The sequence below is a fragment of the Penicillium samsonianum genome, assembly GCF_028829775.1.
Source record: "Penicillium samsonianum strain IBT 33392 chromosome Unknown utg000002l_segment0_segment0, whole genome shotgun sequence".
NCBI classification, from domain to species: Eukaryota; Fungi; Ascomycota; class Eurotiomycetes; order Eurotiales; family Aspergillaceae; genus Penicillium; species Penicillium samsonianum.
In genome coordinates, this window is record NW_026643260.1 from 108,903 (window position 1) to 134,738 (window position 25,836).

The following is a 25,836-nucleotide window of genomic DNA, read 5'->3' on the forward strand; positions in this document are numbered from 1 at the left end:
TTGTGAGGAATACTGTAAGTCCAAAGAATCCAGTGAACTATTCCCATATGAAGATCTGGTGATCTAGCCCAACCGCCCTCTAGTCGCCCCAAACTTAGCTTTCCCTACAACTTATTCCGATACGCGGATATACGCTAGTTTAGTTGGAATAGATCAGGACTTCAGCAAAATCAATAATACTAAATCTTAATTGCATCAGACTGTACATATCATCAGCATATATATGTAGCTAAACGTTTGGCATTCATAATTGCATATCCTCATAGAAACTGGGCAAAAGTTAAAAGCAAAGATTCAATCAGACATTGGCATCCATCCACTGAGCCCAATCGTCATTGCATGCCCCATTGCATGCCCCATTGTTAGGTCGGAAGGTAGCATTGTTTCCGAAGAGGTCGTCGAACGAGATCCCGAGCTCCATGCCCATGCCCATGCTGGCATTAGAGTGTCCATTGGGACTGGGGAAGTCTTGCTGCGGGGCGAATTCGGTTGGTATGTTCTTGGGGTTATTGGGTTTGGTCGGTTGGAAGTTGTAGCCCTGCCAAACGTGGTTCTGGATCGGGATTGAAATTAGATCCGCACTGCTGAGGACGTCACTGGGGCTCTGGCCCTGGGAGATCGGGGAGTGGATACGTGACGAGCTTCTGGAATGGAAGGCTTGGAGACGGTTTGGCACTGATGACTTAATCGCCGAGGGATTCCCGCCGAGGAAATTAGGGAGATTGGTAAAGTCAGAGGTCGGGGTAGAGATTCCAACGCCCCCCGGGGATCGGTGGGAGTCGTTGTCCCCATGCCTGTTGTTTGTGGGGCTGCATCGCAGGGGTATTGGGATGGGATCATTCCACGGTCGTGGCAGAAGTGGTCATCTTCCAGGGTGGACATGGGTTGCGTGGGATACCCGAATGGATCATCAGAGGGGAACATAATCGGCATAAAATCAGGGAGATCAGCCAGGTTGGCGAAGTGCTGGGCCCATGCAAGACTCGATGGCTCCTGATTGGAGGGCATGGAAGGGTTCATGGAGCTAGCCGAAGAAATTTGTTCTGGTGTAGACATTGTTTTCGTAAGCAGCTCAGGAGTTGTTGAGATCCATGTCGACCGGCTACTATTCTCATTGGGCCGATTGTCCATCATCTGGGTATTATCAAGACTCTGTTGGCGACGGGTCGTAACCTCGGGTGCAGGAGTCTGGGGCATCTTCTGCATAGTGAAAGTGCTTGAGCGATGTGGCAGTGTTTTCTCAAACGAAGACTGGACGGGCTCAGTCTCAGCCGTTTGGTTGAATGGCGCTGACCGCTTAAGGTTAACAGGAGTCTTAGAGCTCTGACGGTTTTTGAGCATCTCAGGCAAAGTCTTGAAGAGGGACTGCAATCAAATTAGTCAAACATTAATCAGAGGACATGGTAATACATACGTTCAAGCTCTGAGAGCACCGGTCGGCAGCCAAACTCTTCTTGGCTAAACTGGCCAATGTATGCTTGCCTTCCATGGCATCTTTCAGCACACCGTCCTTGGCGGTTAGTGAATCAGGGTTCTCAATAACGAAGAAGAGCAAAGAGAGAATGGCAAAATAGGTCGTATACATGGTAAACCAGAACAATCCATTGAGCAACCCTCTCTTTTTTGCATTCCAGTGGTAATGTGAACGATGTTTCTGGAAACACTGACGCATGCCGCTGCACAAGCATACGACCGCTTGTCTACACCACGCGCTTGGGAACCACCAGAAACGTAGTGAAGGAAAGGTCGATACATGACCATCTGCACATGTGCGTAGCTGATATGCAGTAATTGTCGGATACTGAAAGATGTTAGTTGAATTCAATTAAATATATTAAATCGCGAGTTAAGACTGACAGTTCTAGCTGGGGTGACACTTCTGTGCCAGGTCGCAGGGCGGGAGGCAATTCCTCCATCCAATTTTGAAGATCACGCTCGATCTCACGGATCTTGGAATGACTGACCATGTAGCACTGGTCTGACTTCGAGCGATACTGGGTATTTTTGACGGGGTAGATATATTTTACCACCTTCAGAATGGTGTTAGAAAGGCGGGTGTGTGCGTTACACCCGGCCATCAACGGTGTATAATTAGACGGTTGTTGATTGATTCCTTCCGTGGTGATGAAATTCCCGTCAATCTCCATTGGATACTATTGGTCGATGTCGTCGTCGCTCAGCATCTGAGGCAGCCCCAAAATGGTGCTGACGTAGACATCCATCTTGCGGACAACCCAAAATATTCGCTTTCGTAGTTCTCGTTCGATGGGGTTGAAGTCAGTGGCGACCTTGCAATGGAGACCCAATCGTAGAGATGAGCGCAGCGCAATTCCCACATAGGAATAACAGGTACTCAATTTGGCGGAAGATAGCAAGAAGAGTACCATGAAACAGATGGCTTGGAGAATCAGTGACCTCTAACAATAGTCGTCCAGCCTTGAAGAATTGGAATCTGTGACAGTTAGTGGATGTCCATATCGAGGATATTAGATAGACCTACCCTTGGCCGATTGCGCCTTCGTAGCCAGACAAATCCAGAGTGCCAGCTCCATCATCCGAGAACAAACAACCAACCGCGATGACAATATACGAAAGCGGGAGGAATGAATTCTCATCGTTACCAAATTGTTCAGGAGGGGTATCGTAGATCAATCAATCAATCAATCAATCAAAGTTCAATTAACCTGTTGCAGTCTAACTAGTTGCGTATGACTATGCAGGCGCTTCATCCAACTGAAGCAAGAACTCGAAGCCAAACGCCGAGTTGGGATCACTCCCAAGAGTATACAGATGCTGATCGTAAAGAGCGTGGAATCAGCCCATTCCTGTAGATCCATCCCAATAACCCTGTAATCCCAAAAACCCATACATAAGAAATATATAACGATCGCCATGGAGTGCACCCTCCATCTTCCATCTCTCACTTCTCACTCTCACTCTTCCCTTCCATCCTCTGTAACCTCCCCTGCCTCAGTTTCAATTGATGGTGTTTTTCTCCTGGCCAGTTGTTGATTGGCATGTTCGTCGACTCTGGCTGAGTTTCTCGTTTCACAGCATCATTTATCGTCATTGGCTAATACCCATCGTCTTCCACACCTAGCTCCATGGCCGCGAGGCCTGTTCGTTCGTCGTCGTCGTCGTCCTCGAGTCCCATATGTTGAAACTGCTGGAGGAGACCTGTTCGGTGCATGAAGTTGACCACGTAGCGGATGGCCTGCGGGTTTGACACGATCTTGTCATAATCCATTTCCTTGATACCAACTGCCCACAGCTGCTCCCACAGTTTCGTGCGCGGAATGATGTGTCGTGGACACTGCATTAGAACATGCTTCGGTGTCTGTGAACCTTCGTCACAACTACACCGGTCTGTCTCCGCTGCCTTGATTTTGAACAAGAAGTGTCGAAGCCCGATCCTCATTGTGCGCGTTTGAATCAAAATTGCACATTGTGGCTTCGACAGTCCCTCGTATAGACGGAGCGTCTTCTTGTTCGGCGCCTGCACCAAGCGCTTTGTGGGTGCGGAAGTTGTCTCCCGCTCCCACTGCTTCTCCCACCGCTCTCTGATTCGCTGGCGAACCGCTCTCTTAGCAGCTGCGGCGAGGCGGATTATCGGTTCACCCGTTCCGCTCCCGGTCGCAACTCCCATCCCCGCACCAAGAAGCGCTGCGCTCTTCGCTTCCGCATCGGCAAATTCATTGCCGTCCACACCAACGTGTGCAGGGATCCACCTGATAGTGATATTCGTTGGATTTTGCTGGTTTTGGTTCCGTGACCGGATGGCCCGTACGTGATCATATATCAGTGCGAGCACGTATTGGCCAGACGGTCGCTGTGGGTTTTGGACTGCCTGGATGGCAGCTTGGCTGTCAGAGAAAATGACCACTTCTCGAGCCTGTTGTTCCCCGTTATTTGGAATTTCCCCGTTGTTTGGAATTGTGTCCTCGTTATTCCCCCCTGCCGCTTCCTTGAGCACCATTTCAATGCCGCTGAGCTCGGCAGCGTACACTGTGGACTGGGAGTCTTTGCCAAGATATTTCCTCTGAGACTTCACTCCGTGCTGGAGACTGGCCATTGATGCGCCAATGTGCCCAGCAAAACCGCTCCCATCTGTGAAAATCATGGCGGTTTTATCTTGCTTGTCGCAAACTGCTTCTTCGTAAATGTTGTTATAGGTTTCCAATGCAGCTTCTTGATTCTCAATGAAGCATGGGATCCTTGTCTCCCATGGTGCAAGGACAAATGCACGTTTCCTTTCCCATTGTTCTGTCGGTTGTAGGCGTAATGGCTTCTTCAATGCCAGCGCTTCGAGTGGCGACCAGCCTCCAAGTCGTTGTTCCGTTGGTTTTCTGGCTTTGTATGCAATTTGTGGACATGCCCACTGTGGTCCTGTGAGGATCCGTATGGCTGTTTCCTCTATGATTTGTTGTATTCGTAATTTGATCGGGGTGATGAATAATTCAATATCGAGTGCCGCTCCCGCCGTTCCGCGGAAAGCTCCACTGATCAGGATTGCCGCACGTTTTTGGATTTTTGTTAGTTCGTTAGTGAGCTTGTCGAGATCGCCCCTTGGCATGGCTCTAGCAGCTGGACAGTACCATGCAGACAGCCCCCATAGCATCTGTGGAATGATGACTGCCTGGTATACCTTCCGCATGGCAATCAATGATGACCCCCATGTGGAACCTGAGATGCCTCGGAGTGCCTCAAGGCTGCTCGCTCCCTTCGCTAGCATCTTCTTCCGGTGTGTTGTAAAATTGAGGTGCTTGTCGAGCCATACTCCAAGGTATTTGGCCGTTTCTGTGGGTGCGAGGATAGTTGGTATGTCTCCTGGTATGATAATCGGCATGCCGTCATGGCCTGATGGATCATCCGGCACCTCCCAGATGTCTTGTTCGGGAGCCGACTGAGTCGTTTGAGTCGTTTGAGTTGTATCCGTGTCCCAGGCAGATCGCACTATGTCTGCGTTCTGGACCGATTGTACTATGTCTGCGTTCTGGACCGATTGCACTGTGTCTGCGTTCCGGACTGATCGCACTGCGTCTTCATCCTGGGCCGATCGGTTCGCTTTTATGTTTGTCGGGTTGGAGAAGTGTATCAGTTCGAATTTATCGGGTGCGAACTTGGCGGCATGTTTCTTGGCCCATATGTCTGCTTTCTGGAGCGCTTTTTCAAGGACCTTCACGTTCTCCTCGTAGCTCCTAGAGATAGCTACAATGCATACATCGTCTACCCAGCCATATGCCTCGCTCTCCCCGTAGTGCAGTCCTTGGAGTGTGCACGTACGCACCAGCGGTGCATTGAAAAGGAGGAATAGGATCGGCGAGATTGGCGATCCTTGCGGGATGCCGGTCGGTGTAGGGAAGGCTTCGCTCATATAGCCGTTTGGTAACTTGATTCGTGTGCTCCTACCGGTGAGAAATGACTGCACCCATGGAGTGAGCGCACCGAGTCCCATTTGTTGCATGTTATATAGCAATCTCTCGTGAGATACCATATCGTATGCTCCAGCCACATCTAGGAGTAGCATGCTCGCTATCTTACCTTCTCCCCATGCTTGGTATACTCTCCCTAAGATCAACTGGATCGCGTGGTCGACAGACACCCCCTTTCGTCCCCCAAGGTGTGTCTTTGGGAGCAGATTATGTTCCTCCGCACACCATGCGATTCGTGTGGCAACAATCGCTTCGAGGATCTTGCCGAGTGTGTTTAACAATGCGACGGGCCTATATGATTTTGGGACTCGGTAGTCTCGTGGGCCGGCTTTTCGTAGTGTCACTGTGACGGAGGTTTGAAAGTGCTGGGGGTTGTGTCCAATTCGGACACACGCGTCGAAGATGGTAGTGAGAAGTGGAACAAATCTCTTCTCTGATCGTGAGCCTGGCTCCGCTAGCACCCGCCATAACTTGTTCGGCAGCGTATCGTACCCAGGTGCTTTGTTCGGTGGCGCCTTCTTGATTGCAGCTCTCACTTCGGTGACGTTTACCGGTGGTAGTTGGAACTGCTCTCGATGGTAGGCGTGGCCTTGTTGTTGTTGTCTTTGGTTGACATATATGTCGGAGAGGTCGGCTTCTGGTGGTTGCGGGAAGAACACTTTACGGAGTAGATTGACTTTCTCCGCGTCTGTCTCTGCAACCCCTCCTTCAGCTTTCTTTAACGCCGGCATCGCGCTTCCTTGCTGTTGTTGGCCTCGGTTCCTAGCCCATTTGGCCACCCTCCATAGCCCCTGGGGGCCCTGCTCCACGGCTTCTTCAATGAAACTCCGGAAGCCCCGCCGGAGAGCGGTCTTGATGACCTTCCCCTTTTGATTCCTAGCCAGTTTATATGTCTCCCAGTCCTCCTCGCTATGTGTCGCAAGGTATTGACGGAATATGCGGCGAGAGTGTTTGACAGCCTCCCCGCACTCCTTGGTCCAGGATGGGTTCGCATGCGGGCTTGGTTTGGCCCATGGTGTCGATTCCTGTACACCTCGCTGAACGATTTCGATCAGGTGGTTCACTGCATCGTCGATTTTTCGGGGGGTCGACAGCCGTGGTGGTTCGTCGATTCGTTGGGGGGTTGTTAATTGCGGTAGCATTGGGAGATTGTCGGCCACAAAGATGTCGAATTTCTCGGTATCCATGGCCTTCCAGAGCCGTCTCTTCACCTCGACAGTCGGTTCGGTGTCAATGTCGAGTAGTACACGGATCGGTAGATGATCTGAGTCTGCATGGCAGTCTAGGGCCAGTTCGCATACCACTAGTCTCTCGGTGAGGTCCGGTGTACCGAAGAACAGGTCGATTGTCGTTTGTTCTCCGTTCTGGTCCCTAGTAATCGTACCGGGTTCCAGCCATAGGTCAAGGTCCGCTTCGTCACAGAGCTCAATAAGCCTGTCAGCACCTATATCCTGCGTGGCCTCAATGCCTCCCCAGGCAGGGTGGTGGAGGTTGAAATCCCCTACAATCATAGTATACTGACTGCTCCTCCGCCGTTGGTTGCCCCCTAGCAGTTCGCTGAGAAGCTCCACTGTATCGGTGGTGCCGCATTCATTATATATGTTGAAGAGGCAGACCTCGCCAATTCCCGTTTGAATTCTCACTTCCTGGCAGAACTCGCTGTGTGCGTAGTGCGTCCAGTTGGTACCGATTCTCTTTGAAATATATATACACACCCGTGCTCTGCTTCCCGTCTCTGAACTAGACGGGAAGAGAAGCTCGTGTGTCTGTTTCAATGGGTGGTATGTCGTGTCATTGTATGGGTTCTCCCATGGTTCTTGCACTACAATGATATCCGCCTTCGCGACTTGCGGCTTCGCCAGGAAGTCCGCCATGACGACATCTCGCGAGCGGTGCGTGTTGTATTGGATGATGGTTAAGGGTGTATTATTCATTAAAAGTGGGGTGTTCTTCGGTATGCTTCTTGGTGAATTGGCGCGTTCTTCTCTCTTCCTGCATGCCGGCTCTATTGGTGAACTTCACCGAGGGAGCTGACATTGTGAGGTTGACCTGGTCGTCGAGGGTGCGTTTATTCTTACCCCGTGGGCCCGGTGTATGTGTTGCCATGTTGGTTTTGAAGATGGTGGCGTTCTCTTTGCCGGCAGCCCTATGCTTGCTAGCTGGTCGACGTGCGTTCCCGCTGGTAAGGGATAGTACCGATGGCTGGTATTCACTAGCCGATGCGGCCGGTGCCGATGACGATGGCGTACCTGGCATTACTGCTTCTTGGTCTTCGAGAATATATGCCTCATCCCTAGGTCGTTTCGATGTGTTGAGCATTGTCCTAATGAGGCCCTTGCTCCTGGTCGTCGTTGACGATGATGTCGACGCCCGGCTAGGTGCTCTGCGCCTTGGAGGTTCAGAGCGTGTCTCTACCGGTGTGTGGATTGATCGATCGACTCCCCTTGCCGGCCTTTGTGCCGACTGGCGGATCGACTCTCCAATTGCACTTGCCTCAGTGCTGTCAACTGTGAAGGTAGGCAGTATGTCCTCTGGCTGGGGTTCCTGGGTCCTCTGCATATCGGTATCCTCCGGTGATGTTGGCCCTTCGTTACTACTCGCCGGTTGGCCTGTGCTTGGTGTTTTATTCGATGTCTTTGATAGGCTTTGTCTTCCATTTCTGGAGCTTTCCTTGGTGGAACTCCAGGAGCCGCTACCTCCTGAACTCCCGGGTCCCACTGTTGTGGCTGCCGGCGTCCTTTCGGCAGCCATCGAGAGGTATGCCGGCACCCGGTGGTGCCGCTCCCTCGCCTGCGCAAGAACCTGCACCCTCTCGATCTCTCTGATGAAATCGGGGCACCGTTTCGACCATCCATTGTGTGCGCCCCCGCAATTGGCGCACTTTCGTTCACTGAGAGTTGCATCCTTTTTACGCTGGCAGTCTCGAGAATGATGCTTCTCAGCGCAAAAGACACACTTTGTTTCGTTGGAACAGGTGTTTCCTATATGGCCGTATTTCTGGCAGTTGTGACATTGGCGTATACGCGCAGCCCGGTCGTACAAGACCGTGGTAAGCACCTCCGAGTCCCAGAGTGTTCCATTATCGATTGCATTGTTGGCGGTATGTGGTGAGTTGAATTCAACGATCAGTGATCCGGATTTCTTGCCTTCTGGGAGGACAAGCCATGACACCTGGGTAATCTCGGCAGTGTCCCCCCAGTTGAACAGGTTCTCAGTAAGCAACTGCTTTATGATACTCTGTTTCCGGCCTTGCTCTCCGAGTCCTACCGCCGAATTGATACCGAGAGACCGTACATTGACATCATGTACAACAACCCCCCAGCTCGGCAAGCGCACTTCCGATCCCTTCCACAGGTGCTTCACCCACGTAGTTCGGTGGCATCGCATGATTTCTGCTTCCTTCGCGGTACGAAGACTGAGCGAGACATCCCCCGACTTCAATTGTCTGGCTGCGACAAACTTGGCTGATGCCACTGTCACTCCATACGTGGCTTTTGCTGCTCTCACACGTGCCCTCTCAGCTAGCTTCGTGATCTCGGCAGGGGTCTGTGTACGGAAGTGTTTAATACCGTCGGAATCACCCAGTTTCACGACGATCTGGCGGTCCTGGATGAGATCGGAAGGCGATGCGGGGTTAGTCGACGTCGACCCATGACTAGATAAAAAGTGCGTCGGTGGTGGCGCGCTTTTGACAGCGTCGACATACGATCGGATCCGATTTGATCCATTGACATTGGCATTAACATTCGAAGAAGCAATTCTCACCGCATGAATGTCTTGTTTAATTTGGCTGGTCTCCTGGCGCAGCTGTTCAAATTGCTGCTTCCAGTCCTGGCCAATTGGGTTCTTAATCAGGTCTGTGGTGAGTTCCTGGATGGATTTGAGATAGTCTAATACTGGTCTCGGGACTTTAACAGAGTTGTTACTGCTGATATGATTCAGCAACTGGCGTACGTCGTAGTTGGCATCCAATATGCGCTCGTTGATGTTGGCTGCAGAATTTTCGCGGCCCCCTGAAAGGGGCGGCCACTGGCTCCCTGGCGCCACCATACCTTCCACCAATATATAATTGGTATCAGGAGATGGAGCCGGAAGTTACAATTAACTTGCAATTAAAATGAGGACCGTAGCCCGCGGCGTTGTGGTGCAATTTCAAAAATTAGATTCGCGCAAAGATATGTGTTTTTTGGGGGTATCGTAGATGCGCTCCAGACTGGGGAAGAACGAAGGCTCATGCACAAATCTCATCAGACAACAAGCGTGGTCGATCGCATTGTGACACAAGCGGCGGGCAACCGCCCGCGGGGGGTAGATCATGTGTAGGTGGCAACGAAAAATCCTGAGGCGACTCAGACATCGACTTTGGACTATCCCACATATGCGATGTGATCGAGGCACGCGATCGTGACATCGGACTAGCGATATCCGTAGCGCCCAACTATTTGCGCAAGCGGCGAACAAAGATAGTTCCAGACGTGTGTCCATGATAATCCCAATGGCCCTGATCATCCCGATCTAAACAACCTGAACTATCAACCATCGTCTCAAGCAATCCCTCATCCCCCGTCTCTGCCGTAGAATCCGCCTGGGCAATCGGCGGTTTGGCATCTCCAGTCGCATTTTTTTCCTTTCTGGGCGGCTAATATCTGTTCCGTCGCATGCACATCTAGCTGCGGGTCGTTGAGGTTGACATCAGAGCGAACGGTTCGGAGAAAGGCTTGGGCCTTGGAGAGGCGGGTTTCGAGAGCCTCGACATATTGCGGGGCAGGGTTGTGACGACGATTGGAGGGCTGGTCATACGAACACTCTACAGGATTGTTAGGCCACGGGGAGAGTCACAAATTAAGGACGCAAGGGCTTTTCGTACCATAACTATAGACTGTGCAATGGGTGCAGGGCTGTTTGCCGTCGCACTTGATCTTTTTTTTTTCGACGACATTCATCGCATGCGCGGCCGACACGGCGCCTCTTGTGCATAGGCAGTGATTTACTGTCTGGTGAGGCATCATCATCGTGGTACTTGAAGTCGTTCAGGGGATCGTCCTCCTCGCCATGAGTGCCTATAGTCGCCATGAATGGACGGGCGATCCGAAGTCACGATTATATCATGGATCGCCCTTTGGTGAGAGTCAGAATACAGTGATGAAGATGTGAGTGAGGATGATGAAATGATTACCCCAAAATCGGTGACAAAAACATCAAACTCTTGACGTCTTGGTTTGGAGAGAAAGATAGGCCAAGTTCGTATTTCCCCCATCAGGGTCAATTGAGGTTTAGGGTTTTAGTCATTGTCGGAGGTTTCTGGCCGCATAGCCAGCTTCCCGTTCCCAGATTTTTCTTAGAGGAATTTATGTCTCTTCCAATGACTTTAATCATATCAGTGATCTCTATTTCTATGCGGAGGAGATACTGGAAGCAATACAAGGAGGATTGAATGGAGTTTCAGTCCTCACGCATCTTTTCAACGTATGATGTTTGTCAACGGCCTCCATCACCTTAAAGGTTTCCATAGCTTACCCTGCTGCTTCTCGAAAGCCTCAAACTGAATCGTGGCTTTGGAAAACGATTGCATCGATTCCGACCTCTCCCGCCACCAATGTCGTATGAAGCACAACTACTCCAACACCAACTATGATAACTGTAGAGATACTGACGTCCTCAGAGGGGCTCATAAATAGTGCAAATAGCTCGTATTTCTTTCCACTTGCTGGCGGACGCCCCCACCCCGGCTAGATTAGGCGCATATCAGAACGGATTACGGATGTCTTTGTTTTGGTAGTATATCAATGGGAATTCAAAGTCTACCACTGGGCCCTCCGCAGCCTCTACCTAGCGAAAATCGCACACGTAGGGAGTGTGGGGTACTTGCTCCATAATAAAGTATGCTTATACCCGTTTGATGATTCTCCATACTTTCCATAATCCGACAGAATCCGACAGAACCCGTTAAAGACCGACCTGCCGGACCTCTGCTGAACTTATATATCACAACATAGGTGTAAGAAATGGAGCTAGAGTTTCAAATAGGTGCCATTTCCATGACAATTTGAGAGCTTAAGTGGAATGGTGAACAAGCTCAACCTTTTCGTCACTTGCTAACGTAGGAACGTTTTATTCTACAAGACACCGACCCGATCAGTAGACCTTATTGTTGACTGCCCGAAATGTTCTCGGAGCTTCTCTTCAGATCTCGGGCTCCATGAAGGGCCGAGAGGGTGTGTCCAGTTCGATGGTAAATTATGTTGGCTCTTTCAAACCACCGATTTTCCTAATTTCCCTTCCCCTTTATCCTTGGCCTTTCTCTATTTTTAACTCCCTGTTCATTTTAAAATGACCCTTACATCAAATTAACCGGTGCCGGCATTTATTGACAGTCGATTATGCAATAATTGTGAGTTTAGAAGTTGTACGAACCTATTTCTCGTTCACAGGAACCATACCATTCGCGCTCTCCGTCGCTCCCTGCGAAGAAGGCCTTCTCCACCTTTACAGCCACGAACGAGAGCATTACCAACATGCGGTTTATACAAAAACCAGGGGCATAGAAGAGATGCATGTCCAGATAGATTATGATTTTAGTGTATTGAATTTAATGGAGTTTTGGTTAAGATATATACATTTGAAATTAGTAGGTTGGATTGACTGATCCACTCGCATGTGGAATACGTTAGTTAACCAATATCAATTCATTCGCTGCTTCTTAACCCGGCGGCACATCAAAAGCAAATATTGTCGACATTAGCTTATGGATTCACAAACCTACGCAAATACCGCTAATTGAAGCCTTCTGCAAGACGGCTGCGCGGAACTCGGTGCCTTCCGGGAAATCCTCGCAGACCTTCTTGAATTCAGGCATTGCCAAGCCCTTCTTCAGGTCCTCATTGTTCTCCCAAATGGCGTAGTTGACGATGAAATTGCCATCTCCAATAGCGTGATGGAGTTGGGTTGAGATGTAACCAGGCGCAGTCTTGAGAATCTCGCCGGTACGGCTCCAAGTCTTCAGGAATAATTCCTTATCGGCCCCCGGCGGAATTGAAATGATATTGAGAAGGACGACAGGTCCCACGGGAGGATTGATGGAAAGCATTGCGTCAAAGGTGGTGGAGCGGTCGAGAGGTTTATGAATAGGCGCCATTTTGTGAGGGAGCTGTATGATAGTACTTTGAGACAGATGGTTAGAAGAAGATATCACTTTACAAAAGGATGCGAGTATACCTTGAGGGGAAATCTTTCTTTTAGGATAAGTGCTGGGAAAGCAACTTCATCGGAGGGCGGATGGACTTCCTTTTATCTTTACTTACACAGAGACGGTTGCCACAGCCGTGAATGCTTACAACTATTGGACATCAATGAGTGGATCAGTGGGCAGGGTTGGTGACAGCTGCTACGGTTTTTGCTTTCTAGGGTGCCTAGTAGAACCGCAGTTCGGAGCTTCCCATGGACCGATGGAGCCCGAAGCCCGGGAAAAGCTTTGATATTGTTGCTGGCCCGTTTTGCTCAATAATTATCTCTCCGCGGCATCTTCAGGGCTGCTTTCGGGTTTCGGACTGTCCCTGGGCTCCGGGCTCCGGATCAACATACGGACAAAACCTCCACCTTCAAGCCTTGAACATGCCTCGTTCCCGTGTCAGAATTCGATGGCATCATCACTTTGACTGATTTATTCAGAGTGAGTGTGATTACTGCTCGAGCTGGGGCCCGAAAATGCAAGGTATGAAATTTTTGCGGCCCAAGTTCCGGCTGGTGGCCATTTAGTGGCCAATGTACATGCCAGGGAATCGTTTTGATGCTTTTCTTAGAAAGGACCAAAACAATTTACTAGAAAACTCATAATCTATCTTGAAGTTGAGGCGCTAGAGATAGTGGGTTTGGCGAGGGCGTACGCTGTTAGTAAACTCTTTGCTACGAAGACACAATAGCTGATGACAACGACCTTGTCAGAGGTTGTTGGCTCGGACAGGCTAGGCCGATCATGCAATTGTGACAAGTCATGTTGTGGATGGACACAGTTCAATGCATGGATTGATGCGAGATATCAGGCAAAGCTTTGATTGACCTCGTTGCCAGCTTCTCAATTTGCGCACAGTTGTCGAGTTTGCACGAGGATTTATCGAAATAACTTCGCCTTTCGCACTAGCCCGGTTGATCTTCAAAATTATCTCTTACTACATAATCAGCTGCCTTACTCCTGAGTCGAATAAGTTGAATCGGTCGTCGGACGATGAATTCACCGATGCTTCCATCGTCTTCCGAACATAAGTCGTGGGATACAGGTCAATTTGTTGACATGGGTTGTATGATCATCATATCTCGTGGGTAGGTACGGGGCAGCCCTAAGTGGACTAGGCCGTGCACACAAATTAAAAGGAATTGTTGCACACAAAAGTGTCGCACAAGAGGCCAGAACTAATTTTACATGGTCAAAATGTTGATTTTCTTGCCCATCGAATTAGTAAAGCCTGTTCTGAAGATTATGGCCGGACCTAGGGACGTGGCCATCATAGAAAGGTTCCTTGGAATTATTGCAATATAGCAATCAATCTCTCACCCGGATTTTCTTGACGTAGAGCAATGGCAAAACGCAAAACAAGAGCGAATAACTCAAAAAGTGGTGGTAAAAAGCTAGTGGGCCGGGACCCAAACAAAGGTAAACCGTGGGAGATCCAAGGTTCCGGACTCGGAGTCAACTCCAAAACCCGATGTCTTTTGCAGTTCAAACCTCCCTCCCCACAACCCAAAGAGGACCTAAAACGCCAGCAAAATAAAGACATACTTCTTGACAAATCGGCAGGGCGCAGAAAGTTGACATTCTTGATGTTGGTAATACGAAGGCCGAAATCTAAGTTATCGACCCAATACCTTGGAACCCACCGACAGTGATCATCAAATGTGGAAATTTGGATTGGACAGGCAATCCCCACACTAGTTGCCTTCATCACTGACGTTGAACTCTTCTGCACTCACTACAGATCAAATATTATTCACTGGCACGCTTCCATTCCAAAGAAACATTTGCTGATTGATGCCAAGCAGGAGGCGGCTTCCGAGATTTGCTTCTTGTAATGCAGGCTAACCACGGTTATGTCTCAGTAGGTGTCAGTTCGCATCGACAAGGGGAGCAACCGCGAGCTGCGCGACTGAATTCGCTGGGTTGCTTCCATTGTCAACAAATGAAAATCTGTTGTAACGGGCAAGATCCGTGTTCTAACTGTGTCAAAGTCCAAGTTGAGTGTATTTTTCCACGTCTTGCGCGAAGTGCAAGGAGGAAAAGACACATTGGAACTGCGGAATTTCCATGGAGAATGCTCCACCTAGAGCAAACCATCTTCAATCTCAGTCTCAGTGAAAATCCAAAGGGGAACATTGAGACACCTGCAGTTTCAAACTCGCCCCCTGCGCTAGAAAGAGCAGCCGACACAAGCGACCCTGACAACCCGGGAGTTCCCCGATACCTCCTTGGATAACGACCAAAGCCGGGCCGTCGAATTGGTTGCGCCGGAAATGCAAAGCGCGCTGCTGTTCGGCCCTCAACCTACCGCAAATTATTTGCCATTCATCTGGCCGAATCCCCTACAGCGGCGGATGCTCTGTAATACTGCCACTTTGGCGAAAGTATTTATTTATATGCCAGAATAACGGGTGCGGTAGTATAAATTACAGTTAAACGGGAGTCGGCAAGTCGGGTCTTAAAATGTCCGATCTCTCTCTCGGCTGATGCAATCCCGCCTTGCTTCTTTTCCTTTTCTTCCTCTTCCATCGTTAACACTCTATCCCACAAATAATCTTCCATCCTAAGAATAGCCAACAGTGATAGTGTATCATCTACCCCGTCAAATATTTCATAATGTGAATCTGAAGGCATTAATGCGATTGAATGAAGGTACCCAAAACACTAGAGTAAGATTAGACTGGAGAGGTTTAATACCGCAAGCTATCATTTTAGACAAAATGAATTGAGTACTGTCTAGCTTGCATACGTTGAAATAAATCCCTATCGGTACATGTACAGGTGTACGGTTAACTGGTATGCTCGCTTTACTAAACCTTAAACAAGACGCTACCTAAGAGAATACACTGGCTCGTGTCATTAAATATTAATAAATAGTGACAACTCCTGAAGACAATTGTATGAACTAGCTGTGCCAAGAAATCAATGAATCATTTGCAACCGCCAAGTCGATCAGCACTGCCTACTGTTTAAATTGCTTGGCGAATGCTCGAAATTTTCGCAGTTGCTAGGAATATTATTTTTAGTACCTGGTTCCATGTCCGGTATTCTCCCCATCTTGTCCTTGAAGCTTTTGTGTAAGTCATTTCCTGACCAGTCCCATCTCGGAGAGCAATTGGCATTCAATCTCAATATGACAACCTATCTTTCATTTGAACACAGATGGCGAACTCAATCAGTGGTGCGAATTCTACCTAAAAGAATCAAATATCCCTAGTGCTAATTGTATCACGGCAGTGTGACCTGTGCCATTCTCGCAAGGTATGAAGAAACTAATTGAATTCATATTCAAACATGCTTACAAAACACGCAGGTCCGCTGCGATAGGCGCGATCCATGTGGCAACTGTCAGGATGCGGGCATCTCATGTTGTCGTCGGCGCGATATGAAGCGTAGAAGCAAAAGCACTCGCCGCCAGGAGTATCGGAACAACCACTCTCCCCACAGCCCCCGACTTCAAACAATACTTGATTGTCAGTTCAATGCAAATCTTGCAGAAATTAGCGATGATACTTCGGCCGAATTTATGCCAGAGTCCTCCATTCCAAGTCATGACCCGGGCGACTTCTATGAGCCAGGGACGAGAACCTCGTATGATCCAGCCTATGATGCGCAAATGACAGTTCAGCACCAATTGCAACATCTGCAAGGCCTCACTATGGATAGACGTAGGGTGCTCGAATCGGCCTTGTCTGTCATTGGGATATTGTCTGACCATTCGAGAGAACTTGTAGAAGGCAACCAGAGTAATGACCCGGGGGAGGCATTATCTCGAATTCCTTCCACTGAACTTCTCACCTGGATGTTGAAAGGTACTCCACTGCTGATCAATTATAATGTGTCATGAAAGGAAGGCTGATTCTACGCAGATATCCAAAGTGATAGATTTGGGGCGTTTATTGCGGATTACTTTCGACATATATCAAAGCCAACATTGAAACGAATGGGCCTTTCACTCCTTCACAACAAAGCATCGCCACACGAGTCTAAAATCTATACTGTCTGTGTCAATGCTATCGCCTATAGGTTTCTCACAACTGTGCTTAACTTTGTAGACGACTCCGAACTCGTCCTTGAGCTAAAGAAGAGTGCCACAGAGTATCGAGTAGCCGCCCAGGCTGCATTAAAGCAGATACCACTTCTAACAACACCATCCATTGGACTTCTACAGGCTATTATCTGTGGGGTAAGCTTGTCTCCCAGTGAAGTAGTTAGGTTCAATCCTTCCTCGGAACTAACTACGTCTAGGTTTTTCTTTACCAAGTGTGTGGCGACGTTGATTTGAGCGGCGACCTCATCAAATCCGCCTGTAAAATCTGCATCGACTTGGATCTTCACAACACGGCTCTTCATGGAAACGCAACGGAGGAAGAGGTTTTCTGCTTTATTCGGTGCTACACATTGAGCAGAAACTATGCGTTCAAATCACGGAAATTGTGGTGCCGTCTCGACGTTCAACTACCATCCAATCTCTGCGACTTATACCCTACTTACCCTCCTATATCTGAACTCTTACTCATTTATCTAGATCTTGCCCACGTACAAGATACAATAATATCCTGTCTACCGGGTCGCTCATTGACTGACGAATATGTATTATCACTTCATCATACCGGAAACTACATGTTACGGAAGATGCAATACATTAAGGGAAGAATGAGCCAGGTAAGTATAGGCTCTATATTGGGTCTTTCCTTTTTCTGTTATGATATACTAACTCAATTTCTAGATCTTTTCGTTCTCTTCTCAATGGAAAGGTCTTGACTCCGAGGCGGAAATATCCACCCTGAAGTTCGCCTACCAGTCAGTCATGACCACAATCTTATATGTCCTACAGACGGGCAAAGCTCAAGCACCTGGCACAACAGAGAGTTATCTGCAGTCTGCTCGTCAAGAACTCTTGGCCCTGGTATCTATGTGCCAATCGGCCCAGAAACAAACTGCGGTCAACCTTTTGAATCGGTATGCATCTAATACCGCTAGACAGACTATGAGAAGTACAATCTAATTCATGTTCTAGCACTGTCCTGCTCTACCCTGCGACAGCATATCTTGTTGTATTCTGCAATTTCGTTGCTACATCCGACATTAGTGATTTCAACCTCATGAACGCTATAGTTGATTGCCTAGCTCAAAGTGGACTTAGCCATCCCCTTTTGGAATTGCGAACGCTCTTTCAGAAGATTTTAAGTCTTTCTCGGGGGGTTTTTAATGATGAAAGGAGCGCCATGCAGATAATTCCTTTGGAGCCTCAGTCATACAGTTCGTTGTCCAATCCGGTGGGCAATCCATTTTCAGTCCATTGGAATGCAAATGAGTATGTTTTCAACGAGTTCATATCGACTGGAGCAGAGAATTATTCTGGGGTGTTCAGTATGCCAGAGACGGAGCTTTTTCTGGAATATAGTGATTCACCTATTTGAACAGGGGAATGTATAATAACGACTTGGGCGTTTGTTTGTGCATTTACTCGAACATCTTAGTATTGGCGATATATCGGCTATTTTGAATAAAGCAATGGAGCAAACTCTACATGTCGAAATATGTAAATATCCTCCATTCAAGCGGTATTAAACAACGGCCTCTGGGATTGGATCTATTACTGAACCGTTTATTACATACTGGCGGAACTTTCATAAGTAAATATGCTCGACGTTTGAGTCTGAATATGTACAAAGATTTCAGCGGATGAGATAAGCATAGACAAGGCGCTCATTGAACCCACGGCATTTAATCGCCCAATCTGCTGTTGACGGACAACCCTCAATCATGCTTTGTTAACTAACTCTATTCCCGACCGTATACATGCCAGGTAATGAATTTAGTGTGGTCTGATTGGCCCCAGAAGAGTGGGTCAGGTTCAGGTAAATGGCGTCTCAATATAACTGAACTCCCGTGCTCCGATAGGTCTGAAAATTTGTACAGCTCTATTCGAATTATATATAAGGCTGCTTACCAAATTTGGGATCGATACCTCGTTGGTAAGGTGGTTAACAGTTAAGGCCTAAATTGGTCTTTTCTTTTGGTGGGGTGCGACCGGCGGATTTTAATACGGGCCTCGATACCGATCCGTATCAGTCTTATCTCAGTCGCCTAGTGAGAGGTTAATACCTTTCGAAAACTAAAAAAGTTGAAAGTATTACTCTTAGATATCAATAAATTAAGGGGATTGATATTCGTACCCCCCTATGGATAAACGTACCCCCCCCTGCCTGCAAAATCAGGTGCATACTACTACCGCCTTCCCGATCTGGTGCGACACTGAATTCTGCCATATATTTCTGCCATTACAGAGTTTTCTGCCATATATTCTGCCACCACCATATAATTCTGGTTTACATAGTAAAAAACACTGCATTTTAATGAGAAAAAATAGTACATTCTGCCTGATTCCTGCCTTGAAAATCTACATATTGATCATCCTGCTTCTTATGCAACCCCCCGCGCGCGTTTTCCTCCCCGTCCCCGTCCTCGACCACGTCCCCGTTCTTCGGTGCTTGTAGGTTCAGCACTAGCAGTTTCACCACTGCTAGTTCCACGTCCACGTCCCCGTCTACGTCCCCGTCCCCGTCCACCTTCCTGCGAAAGCACATGTTCGAATGCTGATGGTTCTCGCCGGGTGGATCGATCCTGGGTGAGAGGATCTGGCGAAGAGAGGATATCCTGGGTGCTCTCCTGTATGGCTTGCTGAGTGGTTGACTGGCTGATGAAGTTTCTCGCTCCTCGGGGACGCCCTCGTCGTCGAACCTGGAGAGGCTCTTGAAGAAGAAGGATAGGATTGATTGGGGGAGCAGATACTCTGTGTAAATGCCAATGTTGATGGAATAGCTCAGGTTCAAGACACTTGTGTTCATCTTCGTACTCCTTGATTATGTGAATACACGGGTATCCAGATGTGTGCTTCGAATTGTAGGTGCATGACGGTGGAATAGGCGGTTTATCGTCTCCCTCTGGAAGATAATGTGCGCGAAGGTCCTTCACATGTTGAATTGCCTTGCTTGAGACTATTCCAATTAGTAGTCTATGAATGGGTAGAACTTTAGTTGGCCTTCTGATTTTGTTGTTTTCGATCTCGTCCTGGATTTTTCTGAATTGAAGCTTGACCGCGCGCTCAAATGCCTGAAGAACAACTAGTAAATCACTTGTTGAGACATGTAGGTCCTGCTTTAGGAGCTAATGAGCTGATTCAGTTCGAGAAGTGGCTATCTCTCTGAGATGAAGATAGTGAGCGGTGTGAATATGAAGAAACCTCTTAGGGCAGTCATAGAGCCATTCCTTTTCAATGTAGTCAACTAATGGCTGGAAGATTGGATCCTTATAGCGCTCTTTGAAAAGCTCCCATTGGTGATTCATTGCTTCAATAGTAGTGGTATAAACAACTCGGTTCTAGTGTCGAAGCATTTGCTTCTAGCCTTTATCAAGTTGGCGACGTTCCTCCTCTAATTCGGCTTTTGTTCTCCGCCGGGAGGCTGACTGGGTGCTCTGCTGAGTGCTCTCCTGGGTGGTTGACTGGTTGGTTGACTGGGTGCTGGCTTCTCGTCGAGCTTTAGCGATCTGGTCGGAGAGAATTGGTCGAGCTTTCTTTAAGATGTATATGTTAATATGCCAGATACAAAGCATACCTTTCGTATTCGGGAACACGGTGTCGATAGCATCCATTAACGCTTGTTCTTTATCCGTAAGAATCGTATGGGGGTATTCAAGACCTAGGGAATCATAGGCCTCAGCAAGACAATTTAAAACAACTTCATAGCTATCGTCCTTTTTATCCTTTATAAAGGCAAAGCCAATATGAAAGGTTAATCCGGTAGAAGCAAAACCAACAATGTCAAGGAGAGGTAAACCGTACCGATTAGTCTTATACGTGCAGTCCATCGAGATAACCCAGGGATTCAATTTTAGCATTATAACACTCGATTTGTGCATACAAAATAACGCGGTCACATGGTTATCATCGTCGACTTCGTATCTAAAGATCCATTCTCTACCCTTCGGGAGCTCTATCAACAATGCCTGAAGAGGCGTACGGCCGGCGAGAAATTCCATATTAATCTTCTTCCGAAAATTGTAGATATCACGGGGTGTAAGGGAAGAATCTAGATCACTCTCTCGGAGCTTGGTAAGAATCCGACGGGTAGGGATACCTTGCTTGATTTGCTGCTGTATTTCATCAGCCTTGCTAACAAGCTCTCGGTGGCGATGGATAGGGTGGGTTGACGGGGGGATGGGCCATGGTTATGGGTTGGATTTTCGACTGTGATGTTCCAAGTTCCGGTGTTATGCTGGAGCCGAAGTGAGATAGCGAACGGGCATTTATTAGCGAGGGTTGTGGGATTCCGTGAAACAGAAAGATTCGTATCAGGAACAGAAAGATCATCCTGGGTTTCTGGAGGGATCGTTCGCCATCGATCACAGGACAGCCGAATAGTCTTCTTAACACCTTTCTTCGTACGTTTTGAACGTCGGCTTATCACTGCATAACCATAGACGCGGCCATGGTCATTGATAGCAGTGATCCCAGCCTCTGGTGTGGCATATGACTGGTCGAGAGGGGGAAGGGGTATCTCGGTGCTTGGTAGGTTGATTGGCTCGGTGCCTATCTCCGGGCTTGGCAGGGTGCTTGGCAGGGCGGGTGGGGACTCGGGAATGACCTCAGGGTCGGAATCTAGATCCGAATCCAGGTAATCAAGGCTTAGAGAGGCCATATTGACGATCAATTTGATGGTTTGAATGCATTTGATGAAGATATTGATGAAAAAATGGGGTTGAAGAAGGCAGGTTAATGTATGTAAACCAGAATTGGAATATCAATTTGTTTGGTTTAGTCCTATGTATGTACGGAGTGTTATGTGACAAAAGTGACTTAATTTTATATAGGGTTTACATATAAATTGTAGGTATCCGCCGTCTTGCTAGTATTATATGGGTTGTTTGACATAAAGGCGGTGTATAAAAAAAGGAAGGCGGTGGGGAAGGCGGTCAATGATGCCTGATTTTGCAGGCAGGGGGGGGTACGTTTATCCATAGGGGGGGTACGAATATCAATCCCCTAAATTAATTAATTATATAAAATATCAAAAAGAAAATAGCATAATATACTATCCGAAAAGGGCTACAAAATCTACTATTGAGATTTTCTAGGGCTAGTCTAGAAAGGGAGATATTAGCTCATTTATCACTAAAGTTTAAAAATCCTACCATCTCGACTTTAGAATATATATCTTAGTAGCCCCACCGGTGTAGTTGTGGGTCACTGGTTTTGGTGACGGGGATGCCCGTAACAGTGGACCACTGAGGCTCAGTCGACCTTATAATACTTTACTATGGGAGAAAGAGTGGAGACGGGCCTGAGTCGAATTGGATATACTCACCCTAAGTCGCGAGGTCTACACAACCCCGATCGATCTAAAAATTCCAGAACTTATAACTATCTAGATAATCTAACCCTTGTTTACTTTAGAGATTATATAGGTCTATATCTAGTGAGATATTTGCGATTGAAATTAGCGACTTTTTTGATGGGGGATCGGAAGTGGGTCCAGTTTTGGCACCTAAATAAAAACCGGCAATTCAACTGTGGCAGTTCAACCGGCGTGCGGCCTAACAGCCGGAGAGTGGTGGGTCGCCTTTGGGCCGGGTATAGTTTTAGATGATACAGCATAGTTTGATAACATTATAGTTATGGAAAGTGTATTTATTATTTCGTTCCTGATTATTTAAAGATTTAAAGAATTATTTTTTGAAGTGAGTCTGGCGCATGCTCTTCTTTTCTCTTATTCTCGCCTTCTCGCGTTTTCACATATCCGAATGCCGTATGCCGAACGCCGTCAAATGAGCGATTCCCCCACCAGGTTAGACTGGCGGAGATGTTCTCTACATGTTTTATCCACCTTTCTACCGAATTCTCGAAATGCGCCCAATCCTGTTTTTGATTGTAGTAGCAGCGGTGGCTATTTCGAAAGCACACTGAAATCTGAGAATGCCAACCTCCGAACTGGGTGAATCACATCACTGGCGGTGACAACTCATGGACAGCAATACTCCATCGATATTTCCGCCCCATATCTCGACTGATTGATCAATTTGCACTGTAAGTCCTTTATTATCGCCGGTATGCAGGTTCCTCTGGGGACTTATCCCTGGGCCCAAGTGTTTTCGGATTTCTGATATAAATAGACGTTCCGTCGATGTTTGGTCTCTTTTTTTGACTTCTGGTGGCTCAGTGTCGCGTGACTTTCAGCTTCTAGCACGGTTGACTTTGCATATAGCTGCTTTCAGTACATATTCTTGTCTGCTCACTTCCTATTGCTTTGACTACATGAGGTTACACCATGTCGGAACATAATAAAGAATCTGGCCCGGCCGGATCTCGATCGACGTCGATGTCAAGTTCGGATTCGGATTCCCGTGTATCAAGGACGAGGTATCGCTTGCGCATTTTTGCAGGCTCTCTCAGGATGAGGCTGCGGTCTTTGTCGAATCCTGGGATGGCGCAGGTCGATGGGGTCTTTCCAAGGAGACATATGAACGACCGATCTGTCTACCACAGCGATGCATCCAACGACGATGCATCAACACTCAAAGGCGAAGGGAGGCCCGATACGATACAGGAAGTGAGGAACGGCGTTGCGAACGAACGCGACCTTGATTCGGAGAAGGGTGATCCGTAACAGCCAGAGCTTGAGAATCCCAGGGACTGCAAAGTCGAATCGGTCGCGCCATGGTCCGAAATTGGTATGTTGGCAGTGTTATTTTTCCAGGTTCGATAACTTGTATAAGATACTAACAATCGCAGGTGACATGGGATGGCCCTGAAGACCCAGAAAACCCTAAGAACTGGAGCACTAAGAAGAAGTGGGCTGCTACTAATACAGTATCACTATTTACATTTATCTCGCCGGTTTCTTCTTCGATGGTTGCGCCAGCACTCACATCGCTGGCTGCCGACTCCAACGTTAAGGACGAAGTAGTCTCTCAACTCATGCTGTCAATCTTCATTCTAGCCTACGCAGTAGGTCCGTTATTCCTCGGTCCTCTCTCAGAAATCTATGACCGAGGTCTTCTTCCTAGTCTTTAAAATCGGATGTGCTGTGTCAAATAACAAGGTTCAAATGATCGTATGCCGTTTCTTCGCTGGACTAGGAGGAAGTGCCCCGCTAGCAGTAAGTCTTACACCCTCTCCTATCCTATATACCCCACCTAATCTTCTTTAGATTGGCGGTGGCGTCCTCTCAGACTGCTTCCGCGCCGAAGAAGGCGGAAAAGGCATCGCAATCTACAACCTAGCACCTCTCCTAGGCCCAGTGCTAGGCCCAATCGCGGGAGGCTTCATCGCCGAAAACACAACATGGCGCTGGGTCTTCTACTCAACATCAATAGTAGACGGCCTAATCCAAGTGATGGGGCTCTTCTTCCTGCGCGAAAGCTACGGGCCCAAAATCCTCATCGACCGAGCAGTGCGCATCCGCAAAGAAACAGGCGACGAATCCTATCAAACAGAAGCAGAGCGCCAAAAGAAGGCCCTACCACAAGTCCTCCGCGGCTCACTCGTCAGACCATTTAAACTCCTCCTCACCCAACCAATTGTCCAAGTCCTCGCCCTATTCATGGCCTACATCTACGGCATCATGTACCTCGTCATTTCGACATTCCCCTCCCTCTGGACAAGTCCAGAGTATTACAACGAGTCCATTGGTATAGGCGGCTTGAGCTACATCTCACTGGGTCTAGGCTTCTGGCTCGGTTCTCAGATCTGCGCACCCCTCAACGACAGAATCTACCGCCGTCTCAAGGCTCGCAACAATGGCGTCGGGAAACCAGAATTCCGTTTTCCACTCTTATTTGTCGGTGCCTTTTTCATTCCTTGTGGTTTGTTCATCTATGGCTGGACAGCGCAGAAACATTGTCATTGGATCGCGCCTAATATCGGCGCTGTGCTGTTTGGTACTGGTACTATCGTTGCTTTCCAGTGTATCCAGAACTATATAGTTGATACATATACGCGCTTCGCGGCTAGCGCCTTTGCAGCTGGTGCGTTTTTGCGGTCGTTGGCTGGATTTGGATTTCCGCTTTTCGCACCGTATATGTATAATGCGTTGCATTATGGCTGGGGAAATAGTTTGCTGGGTTTCTTGGCTATTCTCATTGTTGCTCCTGCACCTGTATTCTTGTGGAAGTTTGGTGAGATGTTGAGGAAAAAGAGTACTTATGCTGCTGGATAAGATCCATACATTTGGGTGTGTATATAGCGGATGCGGGCACAAATTCGAAGGTCATATGATGGTATTTAATAAAATTTTATTTTTTCTAGCTGCTCTCGCCATCTATTTAATCCATGGGGGTGGGCGCAGTCAGGTAGACTGGAATTAGGGCTTTCGCTTTATTATAGGAGAAAGAAGTGGGGCCATGAGTAGACTGGAACAACATTTCGTACGAGGTGTTACCAGCCAGTTCTTTGAACGAAAGAGTGCATTTCAACTAAAATACTACAAAGAGTAGAAGAGAAAGAAAGAAAGGATTGGTTGGCACAAGATCCTTTTGTGGGGTCTTGATGCAAACCATGCAAACACAAGTTGGCATCCAACCTCCCTAACTCGGCAGGCGGTCAGTAACGGCAGATCCAAGGTCGTCATGTCTAGATCGTGACATCCATGGATAGGTAGGGAAAAATGTGTAAGCTAATATAGAGGCTAAGAGTTAGGAATAATTGACTTAATATAACCATCCAAAAACCAGCAATAGGTCTGTTCAACTAATACCTATCGAGATGTCAACTTTCTTGGATATCGTCAAATCGTGTCTCAACGAAGGGAATAGAAAGTCAGCGGGGAAGCCACGGCAATACGTTACTTTTGGGGCGGGATTTGAACTTTATATTGTCTAAATTCGGATAGGTACTTTTATGAACTAGAGAGAGTATAGAAGGGGGTGGGATTTACGAATAGTCTGTATGTCAGCAGCCACACAACTGTGTTGAGCTGGTTTTAAATAGGGGAACCCTCGCCAATTTTCGATTATAAACTAGCTGCTTCACATTGATCTGTTGCGATGGTGGCTGCAGTAAGTACTCAGCTGCATAGAGACCTTTATATGCTATGCATAAATCCTGCTTGCCTTTCCAATACCAAATCACGCCAGCAAACTCCAGCAACGTCGTCAGACCAGAAGAAGCGGTCC

The 25,836-nt window shown here is 47.9% G+C and overlaps 7 protein-coding genes across 7 annotated transcripts; 2 read left to right on the top strand and 5 right to left on the bottom strand.

Annotated features, from left to right (window-relative positions):
* Positions 1-298: 298 nt before the first annotated feature.
* N7471_001901 (fungal specific transcription factor domain-containing protein) lies at positions 299-2,552 on the bottom strand (the record flags this gene model as incomplete). Its single annotated transcript, XM_057274621.1, has 8 exons — positions 299-553; positions 634-1,365; positions 1,415-1,510; positions 1,669-1,801; positions 1,858-2,153; positions 2,211-2,398; positions 2,423-2,452; positions 2,501-2,552. 8 exons carry the CDS (start codon positions 2,550-2,552, stop codon positions 299-301), a joined length of 1,782 nt encoding a protein of 593 aa, XP_057139259.1.
* A 7,436-nt stretch (positions 2,553-9,988) lies between these two features.
* On the bottom strand, positions 9,989-10,444 carry N7471_001902 (Zn(II)2Cys6 transcription factor domain-containing protein; the record flags this gene model as incomplete). The annotated part of the gene is made up of 2 exons (XM_057274622.1): positions 9,989-10,239; positions 10,300-10,444. 2 exons carry the CDS (start codon positions 10,442-10,444, stop codon positions 9,989-9,991), a joined length of 396 nt encoding a protein of 131 aa, XP_057139260.1.
* Positions 10,445-12,183: 1,739 nt separating this feature from the next.
* N7471_001903 (antibiotic biosynthesis monooxygenase family protein) lies at positions 12,184-12,567 on the bottom strand (the record flags this gene model as incomplete). Its single annotated transcript, XM_057274623.1, has 1 exon — positions 12,184-12,567. The coding sequence occupies one exon, from the start codon at positions 12,565-12,567 to the stop codon at positions 12,184-12,186; it is 384 nt and encodes a 127-aa protein (XP_057139261.1).
* Positions 12,568-15,973: 3,406 nt separating this feature from the next.
* On the top strand, positions 15,974-18,083 carry N7471_001904 (fungal specific transcription factor domain-containing protein; the record flags this gene model as incomplete). The annotated part of the gene is made up of 5 exons (XM_057274624.1): positions 15,974-16,472; positions 16,530-16,846; positions 16,909-17,325; positions 17,390-17,622; positions 17,681-18,083. Coding segments are annotated over 5 exons (1,869 nt in total), but the record flags the coding sequence as incomplete, so codon positions are not given.
* Positions 18,084-19,019: 936 nt separating this feature from the next.
* On the bottom strand, positions 19,020-19,514 carry N7471_001905 (uncharacterized protein; the record flags this gene model as incomplete). The annotated part of the gene is made up of 1 exon (XM_057274625.1): positions 19,020-19,514. The coding sequence occupies one exon, from the start codon at positions 19,512-19,514 to the stop codon at positions 19,020-19,022; it is 495 nt and encodes a 164-aa protein (XP_057139263.1).
* A 553-nt stretch (positions 19,515-20,067) lies between these two features.
* N7471_001906 (transposase) lies at positions 20,068-21,365 on the bottom strand (the record flags this gene model as incomplete). Its single annotated transcript, XM_057274626.1, has 2 exons — positions 20,068-20,820; positions 21,006-21,365. 2 exons carry the CDS (start codon positions 21,363-21,365, stop codon positions 20,068-20,070), a joined length of 1,113 nt encoding a protein of 370 aa, XP_057139264.1.
* Positions 21,366-23,117: 1,752 nt separating this feature from the next.
* Positions 23,118-24,881, top strand: N7471_001907 (MFS transporter; the record flags this gene model as incomplete). The annotated part of the gene is made up of 5 exons (XM_057274627.1): positions 23,118-23,273; positions 23,338-23,394; positions 23,456-23,675; positions 23,731-23,822; positions 23,874-24,881. 5 exons carry the CDS (start codon positions 23,118-23,120, stop codon positions 24,879-24,881), a joined length of 1,533 nt encoding a protein of 510 aa, XP_057139265.1.
* Between the last annotated feature and the right edge of the window lie 955 nt (positions 24,882-25,836).